This window comes from Pelobates fuscus, chromosome 8 (genome assembly GCF_036172605.1).
Source record: "Pelobates fuscus isolate aPelFus1 chromosome 8, aPelFus1.pri, whole genome shotgun sequence".
Lineage (NCBI taxonomy): Eukaryota > Metazoa > Chordata > Amphibia > Anura > Pelobatidae > Pelobates > Pelobates fuscus.
In genome coordinates this window covers 158809337-158823679 of record NC_086324.1, presented here as the reverse complement: position 1 = coordinate 158823679, position 14343 = coordinate 158809337, and the positions used below count along the sequence as shown (strand labels likewise).

The window sequence follows — 14343 nt, the reverse complement described above, 5'->3', positions numbered from 1 at the left end:
CTGGAGGGAACATACCTACCGGGAATCCCGTTGCCGGCCATATCAGGTACCGGAACCGAGGGCACAAGCGGTCAGCTCATGCAGAGCCCGGGGCTGGCGGTGTGATACGCTCCAGACTCCCCCTCCCATCTTACCACAACCAGGACGGAGGCACAAGCAAGTGAGATCCAGATATCCAGCAGGACAGACAGCACGCCGCAACCAGCAGCTCACTGAAGCTGGACCCGTAGGACAGCGTGACTCCCCCAAAGGAACTCCGGTGGTGATCATTACCCTGCTCTAATGTTAACCAGTGGGACATTAAGCCTGTTATATTCAAAGCATAGCCCCACATTTGATCAGTTCTTCTTTTCCCTAAGATATGTCTCCCATAATTTAATATGTCGGTGTGCACACCCTGTTTTATGGCAAAAGCTCTTATTCCTTCACTGACATCCTGACCGCAAGCAAGTCTAATTAACTCTTGGCATTCTTAGATATACAAGCATCTGTTAACCAAATGTACCTTTACCTACCCATTCTTAAAATGTGCAGTCTAATCGAAATGCTGACCAACAGTAATGTTTTATTATGTTATGTTTCCTCTTAAACCTGCATGTTCTGTTGGGGCATTGTAGGATCGGCAGTGTTAATAATATGCACAACAAAAATAAAGAATTGCAAAAAAATAATAATATAATTGGGGTTTTTTGGGTTTTGTTTTTTTTAAATAAAATAATGGAGGAGACTGATTTGAAGTGTATGTGAGCGCCAACGGGCTTTCCAAACTTGAGGAGAGTTGGACTGAAGTCCTGGGATATATACACTGAATATGTCCAATGTACGGTATATTTAGGATAAGAGAACTGGAGAAAAAGGGTTCAGATAGTCTGTAAAAAAAAAAAATTTACTACGAGGAAAACCAACTGCAAAGCAAAGAAAAAAGAAAAAAAAACAATTTCACCACTTATAAGCTCCAAAGATTCTCGATACCAGAACAACTTATCAAGACCAAAGGAAATGGAATGTCCTCGGCTGTACGCAGACTGGACGTTTTTTTTTTTTTTTTTTGAATTTTTTATTTTTGCAGTGCATATAGTGATTACAACTGGCTCTAGGTACCCCAACGGCATTCATTGAGCTTCTTGGCATAGATAACAAGTAGGGTAATAGCTAGACAGTGCACATTTTTTAGTATAATAGGAACAGGATAAGGTTACTTGCAAATAATACACTCTTTTTAAGTGTGTAAGCTTTGTATAGGATAAAGAAGCAGGTTCAATAATTCCCTGACACATAAGTTTAGGTCAAACAGTAGGAGCACGCTAACACACACAAAAAAAAATAATAACCATCTACGCTTGTCGTTGCTAGACTAGTTATAAGAAGTAATTACATCTAAATATGGAGGTACATTCCAGCTTAACAATGTTGTCGGCTGCATATTTAAAGTAATAGGATCGATATTTCGACCGCTTATGTTCTCGTTTGGTTTAGATGAGTTAACAGGACGTACAGATCAGATAAGAGTATGCAGAAGAGTGACAAAGAAGGACACCCTGAGATGTGCATTTCAAATATAAACAAGGCTATGCAGTGCATGGTATACTATATGTGTGTCCAGATTGTGACAGGAGATCAGTGCACATGTTATATTGTAAAATAATGCATAATACGGCAGATTTTAAAACCCCTGGCAACGGTTATAAACAAAAGGTAAACGTTACTTAAAGCGCAAGTGTGTTTAGGAGAGTCCAGGTATGGTTTGAGCATTACAGCCCCACTGTATGTAAGGCCAATTCAGCTGCATCTCTCCTGCAGGTCGATCACCCGATCCCTATACACAGCTGGGTGTAGGGGCAGTTGAAGAGGCTTAGCTGGTCAGCCTTGCAGCCCTTCGTAGGCCTGGCTCCTCCTCGGCCCTGGATCAGTGTGAGGGCTGGTACCTTCAGGCCACGAGCCTGGGGTCCACTTGGGTCCAGGGTCTTTCCCGACGAGCGGGTGCGGCGGGCCTTGCATGTATCTGGCACGGGCCGTCGTGTGGGTTCTGTAGCCCTCCGTTTGTGTGGCCGGTACCTGCGGGTTGGTCCCCCCGTTGCCCTCTGTCCAGGCAGGCGCTTCATTTTGGTTACTGTGGATTGGCGTTTTTTTGCGCCCATCAGAGGTTTCCCGGTCCTCCCAGGGCTGCTGGTTTGCTTTTTAGGTGGGTCAGGGAGTGGTATGACCGTAGCTGGTCGTATATGGGCCATTAGCTGGGCCCAAAACTTATCAAAAATGATGTCCAGAGAGTCTCTCGCTTTAGGGGTGGGGTAATGAGATACATGCTGCTGCTGCATGTCACGAGTGCAGTCGTCGCTTTTGGCCGCCATTTTCAAGGCCTTCCCCTCTGGTCCGTCTGCTTGAACCGTCGTTTGCAATAGCAGGTCAGTGACCGGGCTGGGTCTGTGTGGCGGGGACCGGGATGTCCCCCACCGGTCCAAAGGGGGGGGGGGGGGAAGTTCCGTGCGTGCTTGTGGCCGCCTTCCCAACTCCCCTTCTCTCACTTGCCTCGTTCTGCCGTTTCGGGTCCCGGGCACTCCGGGAGATGAGACCGGTATCTGCGGGCGCCTACTGGGTTCCTCCATCTGTTGAGCCCCCGTTTGTGGATTTTCCCGGTATGTGCGCCCTTATTTTCAGCGTTAAATTTCCCGTTCAGCGGGAGCTCGAGCTGAGCACGTCTTGCTCGCTCGCTAGCCAGGCTCCGCCCCCCAGACTGGACGTTTGGCTGATCCTTTCAACCCATCACTACATGGGCTAATACAGAATCATCAGCCCAAGTAGCAGTGATGGGTCAGACTGGAGGCACCACGGAACCCTTAATCAGTTACAAAATGGTTAAGCACTGAAATGGGGGAAACCACCAGTATATTCCAGGGGCCATACCATCTTCAATGAGAAGTGGTTATAGAATTTTTAGTGCTACGCCTATGGAATGCCATACCTGAGCTAATGGTGTTTACAATGTACAGCATATAAAACTCACAGCAACGTACAGCATGTGTGGCGGTTTCCCAGAGCTCCACAGCAATTTGCAGTGAGTTTGAACAGAACCCTTTAGTAGGACTGTACTAGTGTATCACAGAGCTCCACTTTATATATAAAAAGCAAAGTATGTTTACAATTGATTCCAAGATACCCTAAGACACATTGACCAGAGCACTGGCATGTAACCCTATGTGTGAGATCACAATCATATAATGTCAGCAGTAACTGTATCAGGTGTGTCACTATGTAAAATTAAACTGTGGTATTAAGGTTTCCTGTGCAGTAGTAACACACACTGCTAATTGATATAAACCACGATTTCAGCTTAGGAAATTCAGGCCTATAATACGATGTGTACCAATGAATCCTCCAAGTCAGCCTTACTACTGAATAGACCATGAAAGCATTCTATTAAAAAGCACCCTCTCGTTGCACTCTAAGGAACACCATTTCCTCGTTGCAATCGTCATCTAAAATCTATGCTGGTATTGTACACTACAGCACAGCGACGGTTCTAAGGCTTAAATGCCAAATATTTTGAACACCAAGTTTATGGACCGCATTCCTGCATACGGCACATGCATTTGGGATGCTAATAACTGGCTTGGTTTAAAAGATAGCCATCACATATGAATTCTACATCGCTGATATTTGCCACTTTACCTTTTCAGCATGCCAGCGGGCTCATTTAAAATTTTAGCACAAAAAAAGACAACTAAAAAGATAGCAGACTTTGAGAATGTTTCCAATTCAGCTATTGCGGCCTTACGTTCTAAAACTAATGAGCGCTGGATATAAATAGTTGTGCATATTTTTAATTCTAATTAGTGAAATTAATAATTGAATGAAACGGTCTTGGAATTGTCCAATCACAAACTTCCCAATGCAGCTTAACGAGAAGTCTTTGCAAGGCAGGTGCAGTCTCTTGCGTTTAAACAACCAGGGAGTAACCGGACGGGCGATCTACTTGAAAGCCAGGGTTTGTAACATGGTTAATGTATGAAAGGGACAATTTCTATAGAAAACTGCACTTTTTGTGAATTAAATTTTTTTTTAAAAAATTACAAACGAGAGGACACGCTGTTCACACAAAGCATTTCAGCAGTTAATGTGCTTTAGGAGTCTCGAGTGTCCCTTTAAATATGTCAGCTCTGCCCGACCTCTGCTCAGGCAACTTACTATAGTCACCGTTTACAAGACATCACAACCAAATAGCAGCAAACTCTATAGCGTTTTTTTATAGGGAATTTTCCCCACTTATGCAAAGTAGGTAAATCAAATTCAGGGGAAAGAACTGCTGATTTGGGGTGTAATTAATGGACTAAATTAGAAAATTCTGCAATAATTCTATACATAAGCAATGTAAATACAGCTTATTGGCCCTCGTTCAACAAAAGTTAAATTAATAATGAACAAGAGTTTATTCCACACAATTAATGCAGCCAAGATGGGGTGAGCTCTGGGGGACAGGGAGAGAGCTGGTTTAAGCCAAAATGTTCCTTAAATGGTTTGACATTAAGCCAGTGGACAGCTCTGGAACACACTGTGCAACACAATCACTACAGCAAGCATCAGAGGTTACCTGGCTTAGGAAGTCCCTTTAACCCCTTAAGGACCAAACTTCTGGAATAAAAGGGAATCATGACGTGTCACACACGTCGTGTGTCCTTAAGGGGTTAAAGGAGTCAGCCTCTCAAGCAATATCAACAGTCTCAATGCGAATCAGCACATAAACAGAAGCGGGTTGAGATTTTAGCTGGAAATTTCTGGCAAGCTGCCAAGTAAGCTTGCATAGCAAAAAATAATAAAAACAAAATTGTACTAAAACTAATTTAGCAAATTCTATTAAACATCCTTTTTTTTTTCTCAACGCACATAGATCATTTGCATTTTTTTTTTAAAAAAAAAAATGCCCTAATTTTAGCATGGAAGGTTCCTTTGTGTTTTGTACTTCTAGGTCGTCTGAAAATGATGTAATAGTGGAAAGAGGAAATGGGAAAGTGATAGAAAATAATATTAAAGGAAGGATTATTTTTGATACTTGATCATTCTGCTCAAAGTAAATGAATGAAGACAAAAGTGACCTAAAGACTATTGTAAAAAGATTACAAACTCAGGATAATGGGGGTAGGGGAGTAAATAGGAAGTATTCCCTTTTTTTTTGTAATAAACATAAATTGTACATACTCTGAGGTGGTTTTCCCAATAATTACCATTTGAATCAGCCACAGATAAAAAAAAAAAAAAAAAAAAAAAGCAAAAACAGCAAGCCAGCATTAGGTCTGTATACGTATTCGTGCAATCATTCTTCGGACTCCATAAAATGTAAGCTTCTGGGGTACTCTAACTGCCCTCTTTTTGGTTAGAGTGATCCTTGCTGACAGACTGCCCTGCACCCCCAGATGTGAAAATAAAAGCTAAAAATGTACTTCAGTTTCAGCACCGAAGCCAAGTTGTCCCTGAAGCCCGATCTTCCACAGCGGATGTTACGCGCCCTTGGATCGAAAGGGAGGTCAGGGGAGATTGGCTAAGAGAAAACCATGGGAGGCACGTAGGTGGGACAATCTGCCATTGCTTCTCTGGTGTCAGCATGCTCTGCATTTCAGAAACCATTGTTTGGACAGATTATAAGCCATCTGGTAATCTTATTCTGTGCACTGCCAGACACAGCGTTACAACTATGGCCGCAGAGAGGTTAAACTCTGTATGCACAGCGTTCATAGCGAAACGTTCATACAGATTCTAGGCACAATGAACACTCACTTCAAATCACTGAAATGCTCATTGAGATTGGAGTAACCCTTTAAACCAGATTCAGGTCTTCAAGACTTTTCTGAGAATCGAGGGGCTCATTAACATACTAAGTAAACGGATCAAAGAGGAGCTCACAGAACAATCCCCTACACATCGGGTAGACAGTGCATTAGCCAAAAAATATAAATAAATAACATTCTCAGCAACTTCCCATATTATAACTGAGATTATATATAAACAAACTACTCAGCATGTCTGAACTACCTCCGGAAAGACAAAAATTGAAATATATATTTTTTTTTTAAAAAGCGGACATTTTAATTAAGCCTTTAAGTTCATTAAGTGAACTTCACCTTAACCAGCAATCCAAAAGCTTATATCACCCAGTGAAATAAGCAGTCTCCAAGCTGGGGAATCTTAAAGAGACACTATAGCTTATTGTATTTGTTCTGGTGAGTATAATCATTCCCTTTATGCTTTTTGCAGTAAACACTTTTTTTCCCCCATAGAAAAATGCAGTGCTTACATTACAGCCTAGGGATAACTCCACTGGCCACTCCTCAGATGGCTACTAGAGGTGCTTCCTGGGGCAGTGCTGCACAGTGTGACTGACATTCAGTGTCTCCTCTCTCTGCATGCAGACACTGGACTTTCCTCAGAGAGATGCATTGATTCAATGTAGCTCTATGAGGAGATGAGGATTGGCCAGGGTTGCGTTTGGCTCTGCCCATGCCCCACCCCCTTGGCAATCTAAGCCAGTCAAATGCTTTCTTATGGGAAAGCATTGTAATTGGCTGAGAAAACCACTTCTGATGTCGGTCGAGGAGACTGATCAGGGGCAGAGCCAGCAGCAAACTGGAATAAAGGAAAGATTTTTATATATTTAGTAAGGGCAAGAGGGGACTAGATAGTGATTTAAACACTATAGGGTCAGGGATACATGTTTGTGTTCCTGACCCTAGAGTGTTCTTTTAAGATAGTTTTTTCTAAAATTGCAGGAAAGTATCATATCCCAACATTGTGTGCCATGAAACAAACAGAAAGTGGACCTTCAGCAGTTGGTAAAGGAACATGTCATCTCGAAACACGAATGGAACTGCCATGTTGATCCCAAATTTTAGCTCTAGCTGCGGAGTCTCTCGGGGAGTGTCCCTAGAAGCAGGCTCCAGAACATAAACAAACAGGAATTTGGGACAAGAGTCCCAAATCAGGCAGGACTGTCCAGCGATATGAAACACCCAACGTCTTGATATAATAGACCTGAAGGCCAAGCATTCCGTGAAATTATATTTGGCTAGTTGCCTCTGACAATTTTTTTTTTTTATTTTTTTTTTTTAAATCAACTATGGGATCACCAAAGGTTTTGAAATCAGCCTTATTTCTTAAAAGGCTTTAAACCAGACAAGAAAATTGCAAACTTCAGAGAATTTTTTTTTTATTTTTTTTTTTTATTTGTTTTAAAAATCTAAGTAGAGGGAAACAAAAAATATTATAACCGAAAATAACAATATATGTGAACACAACCCAGTGAAGAAACTATATATATATATATATATATATATATATATATATAATTTGAAGCAAACCGGGACTTCCCTTTATATTTTAGGTGAAGTATCCAGGTGAATCCCCAAAGACTTCCTCTTGTCTTCAATAGATATGTGCAAATAGAATAGGGGATAATCTGCTAAATACAGATACAATAAAGAAACATAGCGTTTAACTGTGTGGGGACTGGTACTAATATGTACAAATTTATGGAGTAAAAACAGCCTCGAATGGTATCTTTTCCTTCAGTATCCAATGTATTGTCCCTCCTCACATATTCATCATAAAACGTCCTGAGATATATACCATAAGACGTTTTATGGTGACAGGCTGTTTGTTTTGTACCTGAATGTAAGTCATTAAATACTTTTTTATTATACTCTGGAAGTGCACTACATTTTTGTGTATATTTTTCTCTTTTGAGATATATACATCCATTCGATGACGAATATGTGAGGAGGGACAATACATTGGATACTGAAGGAAAAGATACCATTCGAGGCTGTTTTTACTCCATAAATTTGTACATATTAGTACCAGTCCCCACACAGTTAAACGCTATGTTTCTTTATTGTATCTGTATTTAGCAGATTATCCCCTATTGTATTTGCACAAAAAATATTATAAACCTAGTTTACTAAACCGATAAAAGTGGAGAATTGGCAGCAAACTAAACAAAATGGAGAATTATTCCAGCTCAGCTATTTTGGCCTAAGATTCAGTTTCAAAGTGAGGCAGTCACCACTAAAACAGACGGAATCAGCAACTCCTCCACTTTGACATCTTTGCACCATTCTTCAGAACACAACACTTTGATAAATTCCCCTATGTTATACCAATGGTCTAGGAGGTGTATAAAAGGGGAAGATTTATCAAACGTGATCTGTTCTAAAACGTGGTGCAAAACAAAAATGTAAAAGGGGATGTGCCGGCTGGTTCCTCTGGTTTTTGTGGTGAATGCCCCACTTTAGACTACTTTTCAGAAATACATAGCATCTAATGAACTAGAATAATTTCTAGAAAAGACATGGTTTATTTATTTCTCTTCTAGCTGTGAGTGCCAGGTTTATGGTTTTGAAAAGCTGTATTGATTTGAACATAAAGCCATTTTTGTATTCTCTGAGCCATTCCTGTGCTTACTGTAAGAGTAACAGAGTCTATATGAAAATCTCAGCGCTCGGAGCAGAGCTCTGTGAGTACGGTACATTGAACTGTCTGACTTATAGACATTCTATGCCAATCTCTAGCTTAGAGTGGGGTACAACCTGTACCCCAGAAACAGCCCTACTATAAACACACGCTGGGCATTCAGAGGATGCACAAAGAGATACTTTAACATTTCTTAGGAAACGTTAACATCATTATTGGCTATATAATAATTGCAACCAGCAGGATATCATCCTGCCCATTCTAAACGGTGGCATGAAATGAGCAGAGGACTGTCAATAAATCAAAACTTGGCACCTCGAGCCTTCACCGCCTTTATTATCCGTCTAGTACAGTCAGCAAAGGAGAATAGCACTAACCTTGACACTGGAAGCCCTGCTTGCCAAATCCCCTGCAAGAGAAAGAGAAGAAAAAAAAATACTTTAAGTGAGAGTAAGGAATCTGCAAAACACATATACACATATATATATATATAGAATGTCACCTGGGGCTTTTCTGAATAAACGGACCTGGAATCGTTTCAATATATTAACCCTCTAATTGACATCCAGGAATATTTAATGTAGCACGTCAACAGTGCTGGATACCAAATCGCTTTTCATGGAAACTTGAATTTGCTAGGCCTTAAAGGGGCAGTCCATGCACCATAACTATTACAGTTTATTGCAGTGGTTATGGTGCTAGGATGAGCAACGGTGTTTGGCAAACGTTTTTCAAGCAGCTTGAGAAAGGATTCTTCAGCACCCAAAGACTACCCTCACTGATGGGGAAGTGATATTTATGAAGTTTCAGTTCCTTATTATCAATTCAAGTGTCGGACTCGCTACGATTGCGCCATGCACCAAGGGGCTCTTATTACTGGGGTACAGAACAAATTTCTGCAGTTCTTCGATCTCTCGGTGCTCAACCGTTAGTTCGACTTTGGGTATTTACCAAGATAACAACATGTTCATTTCCAATATTTAATCGATGTGACATTAACAATGACAGGAGAGTCAGATTTACAAGCTGCAGACATGTGAAATTTTCAAATTCTGCTTCTTTCACAACTTGTCTATTTTCGTCAAATGTTTTCACTGCAATTTCACAATGTAGTGGATAAACCCATTGTCTGGTAAAGACCAACACATTGCAGATGTAGCCCTATATAGTGTATTTCAGAGTGCAGAGTACAACAGGACCAAATGAGATTTGCAATATTAGAATGAAACCTGAAAAGTCACAATATTATACAGAGCTACTAACCATCCAATACAGACAGGAAAACAGGAAAATAAAGAGAAAACGGTCACAGACAAAAAAGGGGATACACATATAGTGCAGAGATGGCTAACCTTGGTACCCCATATGTTTGTAATCTGCATTCCCCATGATGCTCTGACATTCAAGAGAATGGCAGAGAATCGTGGATATTGTAATTCATAAACATCTGGTGAGCCATGGCTTGTCGTCGTTGCAGTAATGGAACCACACGGATAGGCACAAAAGGGCAAAAGAGAATCGCACAGCAACACACAGCTAGGGAAATAAATACATTTAGAGAGAAACACCGGATCAGAGAACACAGTGAGGCTTCTTCACTTAACACTGGATTTAGGGTGAAATAGCAGCACAAGAACGGACACTCCATAGAAAGTCAGGGGGTAGTATATTTTAGGGAAGAAACCTTGTCCTGGTGATGGCTTATCTTCGCACTCCAGCCCTTCTGGACTACATCTAACTTCACATGGAGGTAGCAATTTGGCTGTCTGAGGATCAAGGGAATGCAGTCCGCAACAGCTGGAGTTAACCACTAGTAATGCCTAAAACCAGGTTATCTGAATATTAATACAGCACAGAGCGGCAAAACAGTCAACGTAGAGCAATCAAGTAGGGATACAAGGCAGTCCTGTGCAGGCCTGCTCCCCCTGAACACTCTCAGCCAGCCTCTGACGACGAGCGTTTTAATAGAGCAATAGATGAATAGCTATAACATTTCCAAATTTCTGATTTAAGGTAACAGATTCTACATTAACATTAAGATAACATTTTAGAATACAGAAAACTATGCCAAACAGATATTAACTGATCAACAACTCCCATAATGCTCTGCAAGCCCATAGTTTAAAGGATGCAGCTCCACTCCTTAACCATTTCCTTGCCAGTGGGTGAGCAAGCCCAAAATATGTTAGAATTATCAACTCCCAACAATACATGAAATGTAAGATTATATAGGTTACACCATTTTCAGCGTCAGTGAATACCATGTTATGATGCAATGTATGGAGTACATCTCCGGAACAAAAATACTAAAAACATTTAATATAAAACGTCAATTTAAGGGAACTACATACAAGCAAATAGCATGTACAACAGGCTATAACAAAAACGCTATAGGGAAACTTTTCTATTTTATTTTAGAATTGTTAAAACTGTTTCTTTGAATAAAATTTAAACTTAAATACTGTTCAACATGTATACCAAACTAAAAAACTAATTCAAAACTACAAATTGTCACTATTCTGAAAAGAAAAATATTTTGTATTTTTTAGAAAGCTAACATTATATTCTTGTATTTACACCCTGCAGAATGTTTGTTTATAGATTCCCAAGTGTTCAGCTTAGAATATTTTGGCTTCCATGATGAACTCATTCATCTGGCCGATGTCACTCATTCATTAGAAAGACCCGTCGTCCTAATCTCCAGCGCCAAGAGACTGGCAGGATCCTACAAATCCCTAACTGCTGTCACAACAGCGGTGTTTTCCCATGCAATCCCCCTGTACACACCATTCATTCAAATCCTTCCAGCTGTCATCAGTGCCGCAGCCTAACCGGTGATCTGATGGTGTGATCGGAATCTCCAAGGCTGCAAAAACTGGGTTCTAGCCTTACGATTCCAAAAAAGGTGACCCCTAAAACAATGGGATAATAACCACAGAGACATTTTCTGTGCTCTTGGTGAAATGAATTATATTCGCAGCAAGTAGCCTCCAACCCCTCCCCTCCTTACATTCTAATAAAACACCCCAACCAACCTCAAGACCTCTTCCTGTGTGTGAGTACATGAGGACGGTGATACTATCTGTACTGTATCTAGCAGGGAAACATGTTGCAGCTTAGTAACTAGATAGATCTAGCATAAAAACCACTGTATGTGGAATGCCATTATATGATAACACCTGCCACAGCTGAGAAGGGGTACACACAGTAAAGAGAACAGACTAGTCCATTAATCCTGCATCAGGTATGAGCACATTAAGGATCAATGAATGAAAAAGGGGATGAGGCGAATATCTATGCTGTTGAAGAAGATCTTTGCAGTGTTTGCCTCTGTATAAGGCAGGCCAGGAAAGGTGCAATGCTTCCATATATGATGCATTAGCAGCTTTGCTGCAATTCAATATGGCAATATAAAACATTATTGCCACTGACCAGGTCCAACGAAGGGATCAAACTAAAATAAAACCTGCCATGGGTTAATTTTTCAATCTTAAATCAAATTATTTAATTGTATTGACAACTCAGGAAAAAGCATGCATTAAATCTCAAGAAAAGGAATAAGGAGTGATCGTTTAACCCTGTGCATAGGCATCTAAGTGTAGGAAATTCATTGCAAAACATCAGAAGGGCACTACATTTAATAACCTCTTTCTTATTAAATCCTCCACCCAGTGATGGGTAACCTGGCCCTCCACATTACCCATGATACTCAGTTTTCACAGGCTGGCTGAGCCTCATGAAATGTTGAGTCCCCAAATATCTGGAGTGCCAGGGATACCCATCACTGCCCAAGAGTCATACATTAAAGAGTCTCCTATACCTGGTATTATATGAAACAAAGACCCTCTCTATTAAAGAATCCCCCTATATTAACAAATCCCATTATTTGATACAAGTACCCAACTCTATTAATGAACCCTCCTTAATGAAGGATGACAATTTTGACTCCTGTAGGTAAGCCCCATCTCAGTAAATCACTGTACCTGCAGTGTGAGGACCCCCAGCCCCCCCTTGCAGTGTGAAGACCCCCTCATACAGTGAGGATCCCCTGTCTGACCCCCAGCCCCCCCCCCCTTGCAGTATGAAGACCCCCTCATACAGTGAGGACCCCCTGTCTGACCCCCAGCCCCCTTTTACCAGATGAAGTCGGTACAGTGTGAGGACCCCCCTGCCAGCCCCCCCCCCATACACTGTGAGGACCCCCTGCCAGCGCCCCCCCCCCCATACAGTGTGATGACCCTCTGCCAGCCCCCCCCATACAGTGTGAGGACCCCCTGCCAGCCCCCCCCATACAGTGTGAGGACCCCCTGCCAGCCCCCCCATACAGTGTGAGGACCCCCTGCCAGCCCCCCCCCATACAGTGTGAGGACCCCCTGCCAGCCCGCCCCCCCCATACAGTGTGAGGACCCCCTGCCAGCCCCCCCCCCCCCATACAGTGTGAGGACCCCCTGCCAGCCCCCCCCCACCCCATACAGTGTGAGGACCCCCTGCCAGCCCCCCCCCCACCCCATACAGTGTGAGGACCCCCTGCCAGCCCCCCCCCACCCCATACAGTGTGAGGACCCCCTGCCAGCCCCCCCCCACCCCATACAGTGTGAGGACCCCCTGCCAGCCCCCCCCCACCCCATACAGTGTGAGGACCCCCTGCCAGCCCCCCCCCACCCCATACAGTGTGAGGACCCCCTGCCAGCCCCCCCCCCACCCCATACAGTGTGAGGACCCCCTGCCAGCCCCCCCCCCACCCCATACAGTGTGAGGACCCCCTGCCAGCCCCCCCACCCCATACAGTGTGAGGACCCCCTGCCAGTCCCCCCCCCCATACAGTGTGAGGACCCCCTGCCAGCCCCCCCCCCATACAGTGTGAGGACCCCCTGCCAGCCCCCCCCCCCATACAGTGTGAGGACCCCCTGCCAGTCCCCCCCCCATACAGTGTGAGGACCCCCCAGTCTCTCTCACCAGATGAAGTCGGTGCAGTGGCTGCAGAAGGTGGGCTGCTTGAAGAAGCGCGCGGTGAACTTGTGGTCCTTCACCTCATGCACATTCTTCTGTCTCAGGGCGCCTTTCCTGGCGAAGCGGGTGGTGTTCTCGTCGGGCTCGCTGGATGTGGGGTCCGCCATGGTGCGCTGTGCGGTGCGCTCTGTCCGCTCTCCCCGGGCGCACTGCGCTCTGCCAGCACCTCTCCGCACCGCCGCGTCACCTCCCGGCCCCGCCCACAAAATCTCCATAACCCCGCCCAGGGTACGCACAACCCCGCCCTCTTTCTTTATAATCCCCCGCCTCCTGCCTTCATAACCCCGCCCACTGCTTACATAACCCCGCCTACACTGCCACGCCCACCGCCGCTGGCTTTACCTGAGAGCAGCTCTGTATTAGCTTGAATGGGCAATCCATGGGCTAATGATTTTTGTTCTAGGTCAGATTGCTTTGGCACTCAAATGGTTAAAAGGTGAGCTCTCCACGTTTTCCAGCTTGCATGGGAAATCAAAGGGTTAATAGAAAGCTCTGTCTGTGGTCAGCTTGCACGGGAAATCAAAGGGTTAATAGGACAGCTCTGTCTGTGGTCAGCTTGCATGGGAAATCAAAGGGTTAATAGGAAAGCTCTGTCTGTGGTCAGCTTGCATGGGAAATCAAAGGGTTAATAGGAAAGCTCTGTCTGTGGTCAGCTTGCATGGGAAATCAAAGGGTTAATAGGAAAGCTCTGTCTGTGGTCAGCTTGCATGGGAAATCAAAGGGTTAATAGGCAAGCTGTGTCTGTGGTCAGCTTGCATGGGAAATCAAAGGGTTAATAGGCAAGCTCTGTCTGTGGTCAGCTTGCATGGGAAATCAAAGGGTTAATAGAAAGCTCTGTCTGTGGTCAGCTTGCATGGGAAATCAAAGGGTTAATAGAAA

The 14343-nt window shown here is 43.5% G+C and overlaps 1 protein-coding gene across 2 annotated transcripts in view; it reads right to left on the bottom strand.

The window, feature by feature from the left end:
- Positions 1 to 13630, bottom strand: part of PRKCB (protein kinase C beta) — a 176204-nt gene extending 162574 nt beyond the window's left edge. For both annotated transcript variants that reach the window (XM_063430532.1, XM_063430534.1), the window contains exons 1-2: positions 13411 to 13630; positions 8832 to 8863 (exon numbers count right to left, since the gene is read on the bottom strand). In XM_063430532.1, the coding sequence (XP_063286602.1) occupies positions 8832 to 8863; positions 13411 to 13571 (193 nt within the window). In that variant the 5' untranslated portion in view covers positions 13572 to 13630. The remainder of the gene's footprint in view (positions 1 to 8831; positions 8864 to 13410) is intronic.
- Positions 13631 to 14343: the final 713 nt, after the last annotated feature.